General features: G+C 39.4%; 1 protein-coding gene across 9 annotated transcripts; it reads right to left on the bottom strand.

Moving 5' to 3' along the window:
* Nucleotides 1-31: 31 nt before the first annotated feature.
* Nucleotides 32-20,972, bottom strand: LOC117983341 (uncharacterized protein DDB_G0290301-like). 9 transcript variants are annotated; one of them, XM_034969854.2, is made up of 29 exons: nucleotides 20,667-20,972; nucleotides 20,135-20,240; nucleotides 19,483-19,656; nucleotides 19,192-19,289; nucleotides 18,216-18,404; nucleotides 17,959-18,108; nucleotides 17,010-17,582; nucleotides 16,561-16,716; nucleotides 16,134-16,232; nucleotides 15,538-15,747; nucleotides 14,814-14,939; nucleotides 14,237-14,342; nucleotides 13,760-13,849; nucleotides 13,126-13,222; nucleotides 11,721-11,977; nucleotides 11,429-11,539; nucleotides 10,566-10,705; nucleotides 8,658-8,737; nucleotides 8,501-8,579; nucleotides 7,934-8,019; nucleotides 7,515-7,593; nucleotides 7,264-7,357; nucleotides 6,201-6,271; nucleotides 5,928-6,045; nucleotides 5,097-5,206; nucleotides 4,582-4,679; nucleotides 3,029-4,067; nucleotides 361-436; nucleotides 32-191 (listed from the first exon to the last, which is right to left on the bottom strand). In XM_034969854.2, exons 1-29 carry the CDS (start codon nucleotides 20,799-20,801, stop codon nucleotides 187-189), a joined length of 4,752 nt encoding a protein of 1,583 aa, XP_034825745.1. In that variant the 5' UTR covers nucleotides 20,802-20,972; the 3' UTR covers nucleotides 32-186. The 9 variants fall into 9 exon arrangements, with proteins under 9 accessions (XP_034825745.1, XP_034825744.1, XP_034825747.1 ...); XM_034969853.2 differs by having other exon boundaries at nucleotides 32-436; XM_034969856.2 differs by lacking the exon at nucleotides 361-436.
* Nucleotides 20,973-21,046: the final 74 nt, after the last annotated feature.

Here is a 21,046-nt window from a genome sequence, read left to right as displayed (position 1 = left end):
TTTTTATTTTCAATGAAGAAAGAAACTAGCGCTTTATATATTTATTTATTCTAAATAAATTAAATATTATAACATAACCAATGAAATATAAACAGCAATCAAATAATAAAAGAGAATACAACACGGTATATAAAGTATGACATGAATGATGAATTGGAGAATGTCATGATGCTTCACTTCTCACTCTTAATCTGGAAAAAAGGAAAAGGACATTAATTTCGATTTGTTCTGTTTTTCTGTTACAGATGCAGATAAAGAAGATCTAATTTTATTTTTTTCAGGTTCACTCAAACAATAGATCAAGCAGAAATGTTTGATGTTTGGGTGTTTTCTCCAATTTAATTTAATATTAATTTTCACCTTTCTGTTTTTCAGATGCTTCTTCCATGTGCAGCCTTGTTGGCACACGGTCAAGCCCAAGCCACTCTGCTTCAGCCTTTAATGTAAACATATCAAAGTTTTATATTCCATCCATGATAATATGTCTTGGGGTAAAAGCATAAAATTGTACATAATCTAAAGTCAAGCATCTTAAATATTTATTTTTATCTGTGATTTAAGTACCTGAATATGAGATCTCTGTATTAAATTGTTATTGTTAAATTGTTGTTTTATTTTTCTTACTAAAAACACCTTAAACCAATTAATGTAATGAACCCAATCCGATTTAACATAATGTGTGTTGCCAAATCAAATATGTAGTTGAAAATGATTTGAGTTTGACATGGCGGGACCGTGGTTAGTTATTCCCGGCAAAGCCGTGCCGCCAAGCTATTTAGCGTTCTGGTACGATGGTGTGCAGAAATCGATAAGGGGTAAGTATAGGTATAAGTATTTAATTGAAGAAACTGCTATGCCCCTTCCAAGTTAGCCCGCTACCATCTTAACTGCATCCTTACTTGCCACCATGTGTGATCGCCGTCAAGGACTAACTTGTAATCGAATAATCCTATACACCACGTCCATCATGAATGCTAAGTAATAAAGTAAGCTGATTCCTAGTTCCATGGGTCTCCCTACTAACTACAGTGATCCAACGAGGGAGCACATCAAACCCGTCTCGGAGAATTTGCTTCACACGAATTTGTGTAGTTTTAAACGACTACGACAGTCGGCAATGTGTCTATTTTTAGGATTCCGTACCCGTAGGGTGCCAACGGTATTAATAAGCCTCCGTTGTTCGTCCGTCTGTCTGTCAGTGGGCTGTATCTTATTAACCGTAATAGTTAAAATTTTCACAGAATGTGTATTTCTATTGCCGCTATGAATATGTTAATGAAGGTACTTCATCCCTATCCATCTACATAAAGCGATAACACGACGAGAAGTAAAAAAGCATTTTCAGTCATTTCATTTATTATATACAAATGAGCACTTAATTTAGTTAGGTAAGGTAGATACAAAATATTTGTTGTACAAATATTAAAAATGATAGAATACAAAGCTTGCAGTTGTTATAATATAGAACCAATAAGCACGTTATTTGGTATTAGCCCACTCAAATTAAACATTCAATGTTACAAAAATTCGCATAGAGCTGAAAATTTGTACAAATGTTCAGAACACCATTATAAATAGTACCCATTGATCCGATATTTCCAAAAAAAAATGTTCAAGCTCAAAGTTCACACATAGTTTTTTCGTCGTATTCGCCAAACGGTAAGTTTTATCATAAAAATCATGCAATTAATATGTATAAAAATTGTCTTTACACTTTTTCTCCTAAGATTCATCATTCTGAGATATTATGATTCAAATAGTTAAAAAACTCTGACACTGACTGACTGACTGACTAATCACGAAATCTCAGAAACTATAAAGCCTACAAACTTGAAATTTGGAAGGTAGGTTCTTTCTTGGACGTAGGTGTCAGCTAAGAAACGGTTTTGAAAAATTCCCCCCCTAAGGGTGCGAAAGGGGGGGTCGAAGGTTGTATGAAAGTCCTATGTTTTTGGAGTTAGAGACGTAAAAATCGACATTTAGGTTATTAGCTTTAAATAATAAAAATCTGTATAATTCAATTTGGGAAATTCCCCCCTTAAGGCTGGTAAAATAGGAGGGCAATGTTTTTATAGAAAAGTTTTAACAATTGTTATTTTTACTTGAAATTTGAAATGTAGGCTATTTCTAGGGGGTAGGTATCAGATAAGAAAGGGTCTAACTAAATTCCCCCCCTAAGGGAGTAAAATAGGGGTGGAAGGGTTATATGAAAATCCTATGTTTTTTAAGTTAGAGATATGAAAATTGGCATGTAGGTAAGTGAGGCCTTTTGCAGCGGGAAAATTTCAGATCTCATGAGAAACCAGTACGCGGATGAAGTCGCGGGCATCTGCTAGTACAATATAAAAGGAAAAGCTGACTGACTGATCTATCAATATACAGCCCAAACTACTGGACGGATCGGGCTAAAATTTGGTATGGGGGTTTGAAATTTGGGTAGTCCACGCGGGCGAAGTTGCGGGAATAAGCTAGTATTCTCATAAATTGTTGTGTTTGTATGGTTAAACAGACCAATATGAAAATACTTTTACTTTAACTCCAGTCTCAGAATACAGAACAAATTCTGTATTCTGAGGCTCTAGAGATGTTTAAACGCGAGGTACTTATGAAGAAAACTACTTTTTGAACTATTTGTAACTATATCGTAATATTTCAGAGACGGTGAATTTTAGGAGAAAAATATAAAGACAATTTTTGTAGATAAAATAATTGCATGATCTACAATTTTGTCTAACCTATTTTTGTGATAAAACTTACAGTTTGGCTGAACAACGCAAAAAACCTATATTTGTGAACTTTGACCTTGAATATTTTTTTTGCAAATTTCAGATCCATGGGGACTTTTCACATTCGATTCATAATAGTAAACATTCATACAAATGTTCAGCTCTATGCAAATTATAGTAACCTTACCCATATTTTTTGAGCTAAATTGACTGGGCTATAAAGCAAACCAAGAATGTTAGTCGTTACGGTTAGCGCAATTGATTAGGGGCAGACATCTACAATACAGTACGTGTCGCATTACCTCAGTGGGCGTGACCTCTTCCGTGTCCACGACGTCCGGCAGCGCGTCGGCGCCGCCCGGCGCCTCGACCGGCGCGGCGCCCGCCTCGCTCTCGGCGCGGCACGTCTGGTCGGCCTCCGCCAGATCGCCGTTGTGCATCTCCGAGCAGTCCACCAGGTCCACCTTGTCCGCACGGCTCGAGCGCGGGCTGCCGTCGTTCAGCTCCGCGCCGTCCACGTCCACGTGCACATGGCCCGGCCACATGTCGTAGGGGCACGCGTTCATCTGGTGCAGGCGGGGCTCGCTCGAGCTGAATAGGTTCAGCGAGCCCGCCACGTCCTGCAGGATCGAGGATTCGGATATTTCACTCGTCAAATGCGCGGACTCCTCGTCCTCGGTACTTCTGGAACTCAACTGCGGCAAGTTCTCGATGATATCGCTCGAGACGTCGCACACTCTCATCCCCTCGTACTTGCCGAGCGAGTCGACGAGCCTCTTGGTGCGGCGCGCGTCGGCGACGCCGCCCAGGATGAGGGCGGCCAGCGCCTCTAGCAGCTCGGCGTCGCAGGCGTCGTTGGCGCGCGCGAGCAGGAAGCGCACGACGCGGTCGTCGGGCGCGGGGTCGGCGTCGGCGCGCAGCGCGCCGCGTATCGAGCGCAGCACGCGCTGGCGGAGCGGTTCGGAGCTGACGAGCTGCAGCTCGCGGAACAGCTGGATGAGGAAGTCGGGGTGCGCCTCGTTGACGCCGATGAGCGTCGTCACCTCCGAGTAGATGTTCTCGCGCAGCAGGTCGAACAGCTTGGACGTCGCCTTGTCGTGCGCCTCGCGCGCGGCGGGCGCCAGGTTGGGGTTCTGGTTGACGTTGAGCACGTCGGGCGCCAGGTTGCGGCGCGCACGCCGCGGCTCGGGCGGCGCGTCGGTGTTGCGCTTTGGCGCGAGCGAGGGCGAGGAGGGTGCGCGGTGCAAGCTGTTGTGCGAGCGCGCGGCGAGCGGCGCGGCCGGCGGGGGGCCCTCGGCGTTGCTCTTGCTAGCCGCTGACAGCAGGTTCTGCCGCGAGTAGCTGCGGACGAAAACACGATCAGCGATCTCACTCTCGCGTGTTACTCTAGTCTAACACATTCTAGCAAATGTATGATAACGGCGCTAAATCTTAATGCCTTGATCCGAGGGATTTATTGAATTTGCTCCTAACGATTGAGCAAATCGGTTGTTATATTAGATTGTTAGTAGAAAAACTTACTAAGACTAAATAAGCCGCTATTCATTGAATGTGTTAAGGAGACAATTGTGGACATAAATAAATATTTAATTAATAAATTATGATGAATAACAAAGCCACAAGGTAACACTGTCACACGATCCTTACCCTCGAGTGCGTTAGAAGTGCAGTGACCGGAATATATTATATTTTATGTACATAAATACTACGTTACAAATATTTAAATATGTATTATTTTATAAATGTTGTTTTCTAATATCTGAAATTAAAAATACATTACATATATAAAGATATCACAGTGTTTTTAGAATTTGTCAGCGATATGGCACCAGCTATCGTATTTATGTTAAATTACCTTCTAAAGTTGTCCCAATAGTTATTGGCACGGTTGCCGGGCGGCACTTGGTTGTTTAGGGTGTGCGAAGCGGTTTCAGCTCGCCAACGCTCTTCCAGCTAAAATGCATAAATATGAATCACTAGATGATGCCCGCGACTTCGTCCGTGTGGATTTAAAAATCCCGTGGGATATAGATTATGGAACTCCTCAACGGATAAAGGTAAATTGCTCGCGATCAGTGTAATATCTTAGTGAATAGTAGGTTTTTAAACATAGCACTAAAAATTGTGTATTTTTAAAAAAAAACTACTTCAATACCGGCCTAACCACAAACACTAAAAATTAAAAAATGTGGTTAGGCCGGTATTGAAGTAGGGTTTATTTTTTTTATAACTTAGCAGGTGCGTGAACATAAGCTCTAAGCACATTATAGCAGATTAGACACGGCCCGTCTTTTCTTAAATATACTATCACCGATGTAGATGGGTATGAAGTATCTGTACTCTATAGGCTGCGATAGCGCCGCTACTCACGTGCGAGAGCTGGTCGCGCAGCGCGTGTATCTCGCGCTGCTGCATGACGAGCTGCTGCCAGCACCACGCGCCCCACAGCCCGCAGCCGCAGCCGCAGCCGCCCACCATGCCTGAGCAGTGCACAACCAATAAATAGTGCTTACGTCTTTTCCCAGTTCACTTTTATTATGTAGCGCTGAGGTACTTGCGCAGACATTTTTTGAATGGCGCGAAAATATCTCGGCTAATCATAGCGCTTGTTCGTCCTCCATTATTGCCGACGCGCCATGTTTTGTACGCGCGAATTATGACGGCGAAATTAGGATTATGCGGCAGCGTTAAGTTGCGCTTTTCTGCGCAAACTAATTTTGCCAATGCGACTTATAAATTTTTTCGATACGCTAGTCCGTCATTTCGCAATCTACTCGACCTAATTTAAGCTTGACGAAACGACTTTGTTTTATATGAATTTGTAGTTCGTTTCGTTAATCACATAAAATATAAAACTCAACTGCTCGACACAATCGAAATGATCGAAAAACATCTCGATGGTTTTATGGTAGAGCGTAAGAATCGTTCCCTCGATTGAAAAAGTATCTCAATTGCGGTTCTCGCGTTTGTTGAAATATCTCGGAATCTCCCATCGCTAAACCTAACTCACCTTGTGTTGTTTCGGATTGACTATGCTGCGTAGGCCCTATTGGGTAATGAGCCCTAGGGCGTCCTCCTAAGGGCGCCTCCTGTGAGGCTCGGACCACGGCTTAGAATGACGTTGGGACGGGTGGATTGGTTGGTCCCCGTCGTTAAGGACTTGCTTAGGACGTCTATTATCAGGTGGGTCGTGTAACTCACCGTACGGCATCATCATGTTGTAGGGCAGAGTGGGCGGGAACGCCACCTGCGGCGTGCCCAGCAGGCGGTCCATGGTCTGTGAGTGGCTATTTTGCGTGAACTGGTTCGTCCGCGTATCCTGTCAATATCACGATCAATTAGGTCGACTTGCACCAACATTTTAAATGTATTTAAGCTAATTTTTCTATCAATTCGGTGCAAGAGATCCTTAGGTTTTGATGTTTGTAGACCTCGATCTAGAGCCTTTCATATTTAAATAATCTATGTAAATACCTGATTGGATTTATTCGTATTCCAACACGTCGGTGGTAGGTGAGAGTATGGGACATTTCCAGCGGCATCGTCTACAACATACAAAAAAATATTAGCTTCCCAAAGTACAACTTAAATATAAAGTTGCAAAAGTCTGAAAATGTACGAGATCTTAGACCCCTGGAGTAGGAAGCCGAAGTCTAGACCACTAGTCATTATGAGGAACTTGAATGGTTTGTGCATAACTTCTGCTGTTCCGATTTTTAGGGTTCGGTACCTCAAAAGGAAAAACGGAACCCTTATAGGATCACTTTGTTGTCTGTCTGTCTGTCGGTCTGTCAAGAAACCTACAGGGTACTTCCCGTTGACCTAGAATCATGAAATATGGCAGGTAAGTAGGTCTTATAGCTGACATTCGGGGAAAAATCTGAAAACCGTGAATTTGTGGTTACATCACACAAAAAAATTTAATTGTGGTCATGAAAAAATATTGCTATTTTCAACTTTCAAAGTAAGATTACTATACCAAGTGGGGTATCATATGAAAGGGCTTTATTTGTATATTCTAGAAATAATTTTAAATTCTAAAACAGATTTTTATTTATTTTTAGGCATAATAGTTTTTGATTTATCGTGCAAAATGTCGATAAAAATACGATTGTAGTACGGAACCCTCAGTGCGCGAGTCTGACTCGCACTTGGCCGGTTTTTTCTTCCAATACAATATAACTGAAACTTTTCCTTATATGAAACTGAGTCGACAAAAAGTTGTCAATTTCATTTATTTTTTATAACTCACATTTGACCAAAAAAATTACTATGTGAAAATTGTTTCCACAAAAAAAGACCTAGCTCCTAAGACAGTTTTCCTATATTTTTTGGATTTCCTACAATGTCCCAGTTAAAAAACACACACTGTACAACTGGCAGGAAATATTGTACATTACCTTTAGAAAGAGATAGCGGATTCATAGAGCGTTGTCTCTGTCGTTGAGACCGATAAAACGTCACGTAAGTATGAGACAACGCTCTACAAATCTCTTTCCTGCTGGCTACTGTACATTGGAGTATGAATGCTACTTACTGTTTTGTGCAACGGGCGGAACTAGATTAACGTTCGAGGACTCCGCGCGCGGCTCGTGACGCATATTCACGTTATTGTTATTTGTGACTGTAATCTGGGAAAAAATATTTTGAAATATTTATTACCTACTTTAGTAGTCCTTAATTAATATAGCTAAGTTTGAATGACAGTTGTTAGCAATAGTGACGACCCAACTGCATGTTTTATGGCTAAATAAGCAAAACAGTATTCACAATAATATTAGTACTTACATTATTTTCTTCTGACTGTCGGTCCTGAGTGGGACGCCTCCTGGGTCGGGTCCTTTGGTTGGAGTTATTTCTGGAAGCACTACCAACATAAAACATCTATTTGAGATGATGTTTTTCAAAACTTCGTATCAAGGCGCATCTCCACGCCTATACCGTCAGACAACAGAGTAGAGCCGAAAGGGCCTTTTAGGTGCATGTATCCTGCGCATAATGCAAAGAGATGATGCCCGCGACTACGCCCGCGTGGATTGGTTTTTTGAAAATCCCGCGGGGGCCAGATTAACTAGACTAGAGTCTTGACTAGATAAACAAAGCTGGATTACGGTTGTCATCTAAAAGGCCGCTTCAACTGTACTCTGTAATCTGTAGGCCTGGCTCTACGACGGTTAGGATTAGTAGACGTAAGTGTATAACATTACCTATCGCTATCGCTGCCGTAAGCACTGCCGAGATGCGAAGGGACTGTGTTAATAGATCTAGCACCTAGGACGCTGTCACCTCCCCCCTATAACAAAATATATGATTTAATTTTTACGTACTTATCATCAAGAATTTATTATATACAAAACTCCGAATAGGCAAATCTCATACATTCGTATTCCAGAAAGTATACAACAAACAAAAATGACTGCATGTTAAAATTTAATATCGTCTCATCAAGCGGGAAGAAAATTATTAGAACTTAATAAATAAATGAAAATAAATAATAAATTAATTAAATTAAATCTTTTTCATACACATCATTTAGAAGTTAGAAGAAAACCAAAATGCGTTCTTAATTATTTGCATAGCAACCTGCGTGTTCCACAGAAGAGTAGGTACATTTTGAACTCGAGTAAAATATGCAGAAAAAGAAAATTTTGGATTGTTCGTTTTGCTGTATTACATTGCCATGAGTATTCGACAGGTCATCGGGAAATCGGGGTTGGGACCGCCCCCTTCTGTGCACACCACTGTTTATGACGTATTTGTTTTGTTCTACATACCCTAAAGTTTTCAGTATCTCTCGAATTCTGTGAGTCCATTGGAACATGTTCTGACCGAGACTCCGGTTCTTCATGTTCGCTGTAACAAATTAACAATAACAGTATGTTTTACACAAAATTAATAATCATATCAAACTCGTTGAAGAAAAATGTATACCTGTTATAGGAGTGATTTACGACGGATGCAGCGCGCGAATCGGTTTTAATTTTCTGGGCTTCCGATGGCATGGAAAGGGTCTAAAAAGTAAATAAGTATTAAGTAATAATCACATGAACACTGTGAAAATCATAAATAATTGTAAAAATCCAGAGAAGATGGATAGATAGAATAGCTGAGTTTCGGATCAATCGGTGGTATTTAAAGTGGTGGTAAAGTCTTAACATATAGGCTACTTGACTCATATCTAATTTCGTCCAATAAATGATTATTTATTATAGTATTTGCTTAAGACAACGAAATATATCAATAACAATTATTAAAAACGCAGGATGGATATATAAATCCAATTAAAAAAAATACAGTTTTTATTTTTATTTGAAACGCAGAAAACGCTGTCAGCCATAATGTGACGTCATTAAATATGTAAAAAAAGAAATGTCATCCCTATGTCACGCGTGGACTAACGTAGTATCCATATATATAAAATTTAAAGTCCTGACTAACTTATATATCAACGCACAGCCTAAACATCTAACCAGCTGGTCCTAGATACATGAAATTTGGTGGGTGTGTTCTTTGTAGGTAAAGAGAAGGTATCCACTAGGAAAGGATTTTTTGAAATTCCACCCCTGAGTGGGTTAAACGGGGGTTTGAAATTTATGAAGTCCACGCGGGCGAAGTCACGAGCATAAGCTAGTTTTTATATATTTCTAAAAACTCATAGTAAACGTAAAAAAATATCGTTTTCTCTTTATAAATTGAATAAGTTATTAAGTAAGACTTACAACGAAGTGATCTTTGCAAAAATAAATTTGGGTTGCAGTCGTTAGTCATATAGGATCGTGTTACGTATATTTATTTCACTGGGCACTCTAATCCACAACTTTCCTGTGGTCTTTATCGATGCGTTTTTACATTCTCGGATGATACAATAACGATAATTACTATATTTTCCATGTAAACTAGTATAGAAGTCATGTTTATTAAACTTTGGGAGGTTATGCTGTTTACAAATGCATGACGTCAGAGCACAGATAATCTATCGGCCAAACATGGCCGACAGTGTTTTCACCTGTCTAAGAAAAATATATTTTTAAATTAAAGTTTTACGGTTTTTAGGGCGCAAAAAAATATAGTGTTAATTTTTTTGATCTAATAGGACAAATATCAACCATTTAAGACCTACTTAAAAAAAGTGTCAACTAGCCTATTATAATACCCATAAGTTGGTCTTCGGAAAATATAATAACATGCCCAAATTATTGAAGCGAAGCTTCTTAATTGACTTTTGGGAGAAAGACCTAAATAGTTAATCGTATAACGTACGAATGCGCCGATAAAACGCCCATGTGATGAGCGAGCTAACGTACAGCTTCGTTTCTGCCGGGTGTTTCACGACACCGAACGGTTTTTCATTCCTACTGAATTAACCATTCTTTCTTGTTACATCCTTATTTGAGCAGCACCTCCAGTTTGCAGTTCTCGTCGGTTGAAAACACAGCCTTGAAATATACAGTCCGATTACGAATGTGCTTGTACAGAGCAACGGGGGGTGGGTTGCGGAGCGCGGGCGGCGCGGCCCGCTGCGCGCAGATTCGCGTAGTCTGCGCGTTTGATGGACGAGGGTTTACGTGAGCGTGGTTTTAAATATTTTAAGTGTCGTTTAGTAAGTTCTATCATAAAATGGTGCATTACTGTTCTGTCTACGGATGCTATGCGAATTCTAAACAGAACAAGGGTCTAAAACTTCACCGATTTCCCCGCGATTTTAATCCCAATTTTGTGACAACCCTTGCATATTTGCGTAGGAACACGAGCGGCGGCATCGCTCGACTTCAAAGGCGTCGAACAACTGGTAGTATTTCGTTAAACTGTGGTTGAAACTGCGCGCGACATACTACATACCTCTTTATTGAGCAGCGCCTCCAGTTCGCGCTGCTTGTCGGCCAGCAGGGCGCGCAACTGAATCTGGCGCCGCTCCGCCGGCCCGGCGCAGGCCGCGACGCGAGATCGCACCTCCTCGTTCACTTTCTTCTGTTTTCTCTCTGTGACATGCAAGTACATTCTAAGGTCGTAAACCTGCTCAAACCATCAACGTCACCATTCTACTAGCATTTTGAGAAATCGTTTATATGCCTCGCCTAACTTTACCACTTCAACTTCGCAACAAGTTGGACTATAACTTAGTTATGGATAACCAAAATAGTGTCTGATGCGAGAGATAATCTAAAGCTGATTCTTCTATGGATCTCATTATTGTAACAACCATGTAAAGAAACTCTGAGCATAACTATCTCTATCTCCCAGTATATGACTTTGAACTATTCTATCAAGACTAACGTTAGCCACCACATCTGTCCTAAATTATCACTGGCAACACACATTGTTCAAAAATTTGTGGGGTAAGGAGAATATAACCAATATGTAAGGGCGAAATTCATTCATTTGCATTGTAATCAAAAGTCAGTTATCTAATCAGCTTCACTTCACTTAGTTCATTATTTTGATGTACAAATTAGATTCACTTAATTTATTATCAACTAAATGATGCCCGCGACTTCGTTAGCGTGGATTTAGGTTTTTAAAAATGCCGTGGGAACTCTTTGTTTTTCTGGGATAAAAGGTATCCTATGTCCTTGCCCAAAATGCAAGCTATCTCAGTATCAAATTTCGTCAAAATCAGTTGAACGGATGAGCCGTGAAAGGCTAGCAGTCAGACAGATAGATAGACACATTTCGCATTTATAATATTAGTATTGATTTCTTACCCTTGTTGGTCACTAAGTCCGTAATCCGCGCACGTTCGCCCATAATTTTCTCCGTCTCCATACGAAGCTCTTGTGCTAACTGTTGCAACGTGTTGATGTTAGCTTCGTGACCTAAGATTTTTATTTTATTAAAATAAAAGTCATCCTAAATAGATTTAAAGATTATTTGAACTTTAGAATAGAATCTAATGTTTTCGGCGTTAATATTTATGACGCAAGTTTCTTTAAGAAAATTATGAAATATTAGAAATCAATACACACTCCAAAGTGAACTTTAGAGTAAATTACTCACTTTGCTGTTGGTGTTGCTGATTCTGCGTCTGCAAGAGCTGTTGATGTTGCTGATGCTGCTGAGCCTGCAGATGTTGCTGATGCTGCTGCGCCTGCATATGCTGCTGATGCTGCTGCACCTGCAACTGCTGGTGCTGCACTTGCTGCTGCGAGTGTTGCTCATTGGTGAACTTGTGTCTCTGAGGCAATGTGTTGCGCACGCGGCACACGCTGCCCTCGTTAGACCAGCCGCCCATACTACCGCCGCCTTCCGATTTACTATACAGAAAAAACAATAATCTATAGTTCGCGACAGGTCGAGATGGTGATCGGGGTATGAGGCGGGGGACGCCCCACACAGCCGCACGTTACCCGCGCCGGGTTAGCGCGGGGGGCTGTGTGGATGTGCGGGGCGTCCCCACCCCGATTACCATCTCAACCTGTCGCGTAATAGATTTGTCATAAAATCATCGCTCTTATCATTTTAAATTAGTAGGTAAATGATGCAGACATTAATTAGTATTAGTTGATTTAAAAAAACCGGCCAAGTGCGAGTCAGGCTCGCGCACCGAGGATTCCGTAGTACAGTCATATTTTTTCGACATTTTGCACGATAAATCAAAAACTATGATTCATAAAAATAAATAAAAATAAGTTTTAGAATCCACAGGTAAAGCTCTTTCATATGATACCCCACTTGATATAGTCTTCCAAAGTTTAAAATACTAATTATTAGTACATGACCACAATTTAATTATATATTTTTACACAATTTAATAAATAATTTTTTTGTGTGATGTAACCGCAAATTCACGGTTTTCAGACTTATAAATACCCTGTAGGTTTCTTGACAGACCGACAGAGAGACAGACAGACAGACAACAAAGTGATCCTATCAGGGTTCCGTTTTTCCTTTTGAGGTACGGAACCCTAAAAATGGTAAAGCTTAGTGATTCTAAAGAGGTTTCGAGAAGGTCAAGCGGCTTGACGATAAGTGCGTAGTTTTGCTTGAGTCAAGCATTTTGACCATTTACAATGTCTGCTTGATACTTGAGTCAAGCACTTGCTTGACGCGTGATTGATGCGATTTTATATTTTTTGTTTGACGCGACGTTCGCGTCGGCTTGATCAAGCATAGCTCATTTTTATTTCGGCTGACTTCTAAATGACGTCATTTCAATGTTAATGAGACATGGTTCCAGCGCAATAGCAATTTGCGGTACTTATACCTATAATAAGTACGACGATCATGTACAAAATGAGAAAAGTGCCTCTAGCTGCTTGACGGACGCATCAAGCCGCTTGACGTGCGCATCAAGCATCACAAATCAACGTGAATGACCGTCTCGTAACCTCTGTAGAACACCCTTCATACAGTTCCTTGTTACAACTTCTAGGAGCGTTTCAGGCTCACAAAGTTTACTCACTTGTCATGTAAATTAGAATGGCCAGGTAAGTGGAAGGAGTCTTCATGAACACCCGATAGATCGTCCGCTTCAAATGTTTCTACCGACCGCATGAGGTCTGCCCGAATAAATAACCACAATTATGATACTCGTTACATTCTAAAACATCTATTTCAAGGTGGCATAATAATTTTATAATTGCTGCTGTGTTATAAAACTGTTAACTTGTCCAAATACTAATAGTAAGCCACAGCTCTTTTATTTCTTTCTTCAGATATAAGTTAGCCCTAGACTGCAATCTCACCTGGTGGTAAGTGATGATGCAGTCTAAGATGGAAGCTGGCTAACCTGGAACCCTTTCCGAACAGAATTTGCAAAACGTTACTCATTCAAATTCACAATTTTTTTTCATTTTAAATTCATGTTAATTCAAATTTGAATTCAAATTGTTGAATTTATGACGTTAATTAAATAATGTTTACAGTAGCTCGCAGGAAATATTGTACATCAACCTATGGAAAAAGATTTCGGCTTCGTAGAACGGTGTCTGTCACGCATACCTATGTGACGTGTTGTCGGTCTCAACGACAGAGACAACGCTCTACGAAATCGCTCTTTCTAAAGGTCGATGTTTACTGCCTGGTACTGTACATACCTTTAGTTTTTTGTAAAGCAGTCTTTATCGCCTTTATCTCCATTAACTTAAATGGATCTTCGTTTTTGAGATTAACGCCCGATTTAGTACCTGTTAAAATTATTGAAAATAAATTCAATTTCTTGTCTTTAATAATATTTAATGTGCTAAAGTACTACCATTATTATGAGTTACGCCGATGTAGCTGCGCAGCAATTCTTTTTTTGGTGGCGCGAAAAATATCAGCCAATCATGACGCGGGTCCGTGCGCTATTGGTTGTTGCCTACGCGCCATGTTTTGTATGCGCGAATTACGAGCGAGATAGCACGAGTCTCTGTTGTTCTTGTACTTAAAATCTTAACGTCAAGCATTAAGGTCTGTGTTTTATTGCGCAATTTCTGCGCAAACGACTTATAAAAGTGGTAGTACTGTAATCGACTTAACATTACCGGCCAATAATCATATAGTATATGTATATATTTTACAAGTATAGTTACATTTGCGCGAGGATTCGTCGTCGCCACTATCTTCGCCGGAACTCGAATAAGTATTATGCGAGCTGCCAAGGCGAGTTGCCATTTGTAGTTTTTGAAATTCTGAAACCTGAAACAGTTACCTCATAGCTCAGTAGCCATTATGTGGATTTTTAATTATCATGGATTGGATGATTATGTGGACCATGTGATCCTATATAATATGGTCCATTTACTTTTAAATAAAAGAGAAATAATAATATAATGCTCAAATCCAATACATTGCCTTAAGCGTAAAAGTAATTAATGTATCGCTATTCACCTTTGCTATTGGCGTCATAACAATAAAATAAGTTCAAAGTAGTAAAAAATAAAATAAAAAAACTACAGTGCCTATTCACTTCACAAAGCTATTATTGCACAAAACACAAAACATCAAAAGCAATGATGTGTTAATAGACTTATGGCCTTTGACTGTACACTAGTTCCGAAATAGCTCCCTGCGGTAAAGGATAGCACTATATTCAGAGCATGCGGTCTGTCTGGCTGCCGCGCCCGCCCGCCGCCGCTTCATAGATTATTTCACGTTGGCTACACTCACCAAGTTCTCCATGTGCTGCTTCTTGAGCTGCAGCTCGCGCAGCTTGGCCTGCAGCATGCGGCCGCGCTCGTTCATCAGTCCCTCGTCGTCCTCCGGCTCACTGTCATGCCCGCCGCCCCCCGCCTCCTAGTGAATCGCTTTATGTTAGGCACAATTCTTAGACATTGATAAAATCTTATTAGAGGATGCGAAGAAGTGATAATTGGAGTACTACGAAGTTTGCCTGCACTTGGCTAGCGTAGTGGACTAGGGCCTAAACCCTTCTCATTCTGATCGAAGACTCAGCTCATTTAGTGGGGCGGCAATGGGTTGAGACGAGGTGATTACACTAGCTCGTAGTGCCGATGGACGTTGGGGTTACAAACTGCAGTAGTGGCGATTGCGCATCGGAAAATGCTGCGTTAGGAAACTCCTTACTGTATGGATGCCAATTTGCAGGGAAACCTGGATATTAGGCGCTCAAGAATCCTTAAGTGGTCCCTTTGGCAATTTGAATTAATGAATATCGGATATACTGGCATTTAGACCCTTTTTTGGGTTCCGTACCTCAAATGAAAAAGATACCCTTATCATTCTAAAACAGATTTTTATTTATTTTTATGTATAATATTTTTTGATTTATCGTGCAAAATGTCGAAAAAAATACGACTGTAGTATGGAGCCCTCGGTGCGCGAGAGTCTAACTCGCACTTGGCCGGTTTTTTATTTCTGGTATTCAACTGACCTCGCTGCTGGCTATGTTGACGTCGCGCAGAGAGAACCTCTCGTCCTGGCTGTGTCCAGAGTGAGTGGAGCGGGCGTGGTCGTCAGTGCTGCTGGTTAGCTGCGGCCCCGACAGCGCCTCGTTGGACTGTGGTAATGTCGTCGCTACTCCGATTTGATTCGCACCGTACATACGATTCGGATTTTGGTAATTGGCACTAAGTGGCAAATTCTAAAAACAAAAAGAAACCAATTAGTTCTGCGCTCACACGGAATTGAGCAATGGGTTATGCACTTGCTAGTCTTACTATGTCCCGCCACCACACCTAAGGTGAAAGGTACATTACAATCATTTCAACATTGTGGTTAATTCTACTGTAGACAATCTTTAAACTGACAATTAAATCTAGTGCTATCCTTTCTGCATTGTGAAAGGGATAGCAATATATTTTGCCCTGTAATATTAGTTCAGTTTAGATGATGTGTACAACAGAATTAATCACATTGCATAGGTGGATTTGTGACACTTTCTGGGTACTTCACTTCACGCAAAGTAAATTAAAGTGCAGATTATGGGCTTTTCAAATATTATTATTGATATTATTTAAAAATTAGGACCTGTATTCCATTAAAGTTTTCATGTGATGTGGACGGATGATGGATTTCCTGCGATTGCCGCTCCTTGTTTAATTCTTCTAACTGTTGTTTTGCTTCTGCCTGGAATTTTTTGTTATCCATCAGTATATTTAATTTTAAATATTGGTAACGACATTGAAGAAGGGTATTTATGACACAACGAGCTTAGGCTCCCGACTTCGTCCGCGTGCACTTCACAAATTTCAAAGCCCTATTTCATTCCAGTTGAATTTTTAAAAATCATTTCTTAGCGGATGCCTATGTCATAATAGCTATCGGCATACCAAATTTCAGCCCGATCCGTCCATTAGTTTGAGCTGTGCGTTGATAGATCAATCAGACACCTTTTCCTTTCATATATTTAGATGAGACAAACTCTGTTAGTATTTCAAGAATCCTTTAAACATACCTGATATTTAAGCAGTCGCTTCTGTTGTTTCTTTAATGCAGTGAGGCGAATTTGTGATAGCTCCATTTTATTTTTGATCTCATTCTGCCACAGTTCATTCTCACTGTAGGCTGAGCCGTTACTCTGGGCTGACACGGGCCTGACAACTACATCTTGCTGAAAATGGTATGAATTTAATGGTACACTGGTTAAAATTGAATAGCTGCAATGGTTAGAGTTGGGTGAGATGACACGGAAACTTGAGATTACGTTGTAAATAATGACAATACTAAATCAAACACATTTCAAGCAAACACTCAAATCAAAATTATTTATTTCCTTGATAAAATTGAGTAATCTTGTAAGCAAGTTAGAGATGGTTACTTTTTTAACTTGTAAATGGCATGCTATGCAAATCTTTCAAATAAAAGTTGACACACACTGCACAGCATACATCAACAGAACAAAACCTGATCATTGGCGCTGATAGAATCTTTATTTTTATTTCTTATTTCCTCCATAATAGCAATTTTTTCCACACACGCCATGATATTTTTTCGTAGCATATCATTAAGTTGCTTATCGTCTTTCTTTACCTCAGGTTCAGCACATGTGATTGATTCTATTTCTTTAATCTCAACACTAGCACTATCAATTTCATCTAAAGCGTTTTCAATATCTTCAACAGTTTCATTCTGTGTTTGATTCTCATCTCCTGCCATAGTATTCGTAATTGTTTTGTTCAAATGTTCATTTTCAATGTTCATTACTTTCTTTAGATTCGCTTTTGTCGCACTTTTATCATTATTTGACTTAATATTGCAAGATTTATCTTGCGTTATTGCTTTATCAGGAGTGTTTTTGCTCGCTGATTCTGTGACTATCCCTTGATCAGAAGATTGAGTCATAATTTCGTTTAAAGCTTCAGCATTGCTAGATTGCATTTGGACTAACATAGACTCAAGTTTTGTTTCACTTTCTTTCAACTGCATTACCATTTTTATTAGTTCGTCATATTCTTCTTTTGTGTGGTTAATAAAAGCCTAAATTATATTTTCATTTTAATTTATATAAGTACAGCCAGATACACTAAATCAATTGAACAACAGTTTACCCACGAATGGAATACCAGTCAAATATCGATTGACTGCATAAATATCAAATAATATGAATCTTAAACTTAGTGCGTATGCACGGCAAATTGTAGACGCAGGAGCGGGAGTACTTGCTGCATATCAAACGTATGAAGCAGTACATTGTTATGTTTACGTAAAAGTCGCACGCGGTTCTGTACTAAAGTTGACGCGTTCGTGAAGTAAATATGCACTTATTCATTTTTGTTTGGAATTTTTTTTTTTCAATATTGTGTCTTTAATGTATACGAGTATTTCACACAAATTAACTACACGCAAAACCTACCTCATCCTCTGAATTCCTCATGGTATCAACAAGGGACGACGTAACTCTTATGTATTCCCTTATCTGCCCAAGTCGACGTTCCACAGACGCCGCATCCGGGCACGCGGCTACGATCGCTTCTCCTAGAGCTCTGGCTGACTCTCTGTGAGACTGTATTCCAAACTTGATATTAATATTTTTACTTTAATAGTAAATACAGCTTAAACAACCAAATATTTATGTTTTACGTTACTAGATATTTTATTAGATTGACTTACCTGATTATTTTCATTAATATTGTTGAAGCTGCCCTGCCCTTGGTCATACATGTTGTTCATTATATTCACTGATTTGGTACCAGATCTTGAATTTGAAGTAGTATTATTATTATTTGGATTATTTCCATCAAAAGTATTACGAGTTGAATTTAAATTCCTTGTCAAATTATTTCTGTTCTGATTAGGACCCTAAAATATAAAATAAATATAGTAAATACTGTTCAACTTAACATGGAAACTGTAACTACTATTTATTATTTAATTTATAGACTATTCTATTTTGTTTGAGAAATGGCAGTACACATATAGTACGCGACAGGTCGAGATGGCATGAGATGGTCGAAGTGGGGGTGCCCCGCACACATGCACAGCCTTTGCACTATAGCATCGGTGAACTACGGGTGTGCGGGGCATCCTCCCGCCTCTTACCTCGATTGCAATCTCGACCTGTCGCAGACTACTATTATAAAAGCCTTGAATTAAATAAAGAAAAAAAAGGACCAGTTATGATAGGGCCCACCATGGCTATGAATTTTTTTTTTAAAGTGTTTTAGTTCGCTGAGGCCAAAATATCATTCTTGGTAGGGGAGTTGTTTGCATTGTGTCATTTAGAATGTGGTCAAAACTGAAATAACAATAATAATTGTTGTTTCAGTTTAGCTCACACAAGACGCAAAATGCGCCGTTAGCAGATTGATTGAAAGACTGTGAGACTATTTCACACTCTAAACTACACATAGGAGCCTTCCACAATACTTGCGGTGCGACGACGCATCTCAAGAATGATGTTGCACCTCAGTGTGATTTCCATGTATGTTCCCACAATGCGTTGTGCGTTGATGTAGAACTTTACGATGCAACATTTCATCACAAGTATTGTGAAAAGAACCATAGATGTCAATTTTATGCCATGTTATAAGATTTAGCCAAACATGTTCAATATAACATTATTGTGGACATCATTCAAAAGACTTACATTAAATTGCTGAGACATATTCCCTGCAACAGCATTAGGTGTTGTGGGGTTGACTATCATAACAGCAGCTGCTGCATGATTAGAATGTGGAATTAGGCCTGTAAATAATAACATTTATGTGAATTTGTTTGGATGAAAATACTTAATTATTAATTTGAGAAATTCTGAAGAGCTTAACGCCACCTTTTAGAAGTTTGTTAAGTACCTGTTTCTATAATTTAACTAGGTGTCATTATTTACTCAATGGCCACAAAGGCTGTAAGAAATTATAGCAAGTAAAAAGCTTATTACCATTCTGCATTTGGTGTGCGTAAGGATGCAAAGTATGTGAGGAAGTTGAGGCAGCATCGTCATGTTGATCTGCTGATAAATTCTCCCGGTTTTGAACAGTCAGTGGCAGAGCGCGGGGTTGTGGCCTCACAGGGACAAACCTCCCAAACCCACTCTCGTATGCAACAGAATTATCTAGAAATACAAACTCATGAATTAATTATATAGGTATTGTAAGTTTGAAAATAAATAAAAATAATGGTAGAAAGTGTTTAAGAAGTAGCATCCTAGTTAAAGGATCCTGGGTGTGTGAGGTCTGCTAATACACACTTGGCCAGCATGGTAGACTATGGTTAAATCCTTGACATTCTGAGAGACACACCCTCAGTAGTGGCCCGACGATGGGTTGATGAATAAACTATTTTTTTTTATAAACAGCGAACAACAGAGCAGGCTGGTCACCTGATATATTGACTATGGACATCCCATGAATATTTGCAGAACCAGAGGAATTGCCAACACATTGCTTTTTGGGAATTTGTTGATCCACACCTTGAATAACCCCATGTTAAAATCTAGTGGGAACGGAAGGAAGTTGGTTTCAGTGGTTGTCTTTTTGAACTTAACAAAAAATAAATACAAATAAGTAAGGATACACTTTGGAATTACTTACCTAAGTCAGTTAGTTCTTGATCTGATGTGTTATTAGTTTGTTTTCTCGACTGATTACAGTTAGATCTTGCATTATATTCTGAAACTGGCACCCAATCCAGAGAAGTCTAAAAAATGTTGCATGTGTTTTAAACCACTTCAAAATATACCACACTTTTGTACTTTGAGATCACAAACAGAATATTTAAATTAATTACTGCTATATACCTTACGTTTAAATTTAGAAAAACATCCTCCCATAAGGATGGTAGAGGTGAAAGTATAATTATTTAAATAAATTAGGGACTGATTTTATTTTAATATTAATAGAACAGTAAGAATGTTGAAGACCAAAGGGTGTGAAACCATTAGATTATATTGGCAGCTATCCAATAAGTGTGGCTCGCTGAATTATCTAAAAATAACAGCCACATGTTCTGTAAAAACTTCAGTTCAATCAGACTAGTAGCGACTAGCGAGTAAGAAACTGTATAATAATGTAGCCTGGGTGAATGCAAATAAATACTGCTGCTAATAAATGAAAGTATTAATACCGTCACCAGGTTTGATGCCATGTCTCGTCTTGTTGGTGTTACAGCTTCCTGAGGTACATTGCAATTATTTCTCACTTTCGTTTTGGGTATGGTACCCGTGTGTCCTGGATGCCGCTCCTTATTGCCAGGGGCCATTATACAGTTTCTATAATTTTGAATTATTTTATGCCGTTCTTTAGAGAAAACATTCTTTACAAGGCTGTATGGATATAATTAAGTAAATGGAAGGAACATCTGGGATTATTAAAGCACTTTTATTAGGAAACGATTCAGAATAGAAAAATTAATATTGACGCAAGCTACTGATTGCAGATTGTCTGATTCAGTATATATAATGTACTCTGTGGTCTGATTCACAGACCAATAACATATTGGTCTGA

The sequence above is a fragment of the Maniola hyperantus genome, chromosome 6, assembly GCF_902806685.2.
Source record: "Maniola hyperantus chromosome 6, iAphHyp1.2, whole genome shotgun sequence".
NCBI classification, from domain to species: Eukaryota; Metazoa; Arthropoda; class Insecta; order Lepidoptera; family Nymphalidae; genus Maniola; species Maniola hyperantus.
The sequence above is the reverse complement of the archived record's forward strand: the minus strand, read 5'-3'. Positions and strand labels throughout refer to the sequence as shown.

Excerpts from the sequence above, each read along its gene's own strand:
- LOC117983341 (XM_034969853.2), bottom strand. The coding sequence starts at position 20,801 with ATGGCCCCTGGCAATAAGGAGCGGCATCCAGGACACACGGGTACCATA. Across the intron at positions 8,580-8,657 it reads GTAAATCACTCCTATAACAG|CGAACATGAAGAACCGGAGT; the intron begins GTATACATTTTT and ends AATTTGTTACAG. Across the intron at positions 8,020-8,500 it reads GAGATACTGAAAACTTTAGG|GGGGGAGGTGACAGCGTCCT; the intron begins GTATGTAGAACA and ends ATTTTGTTATAG.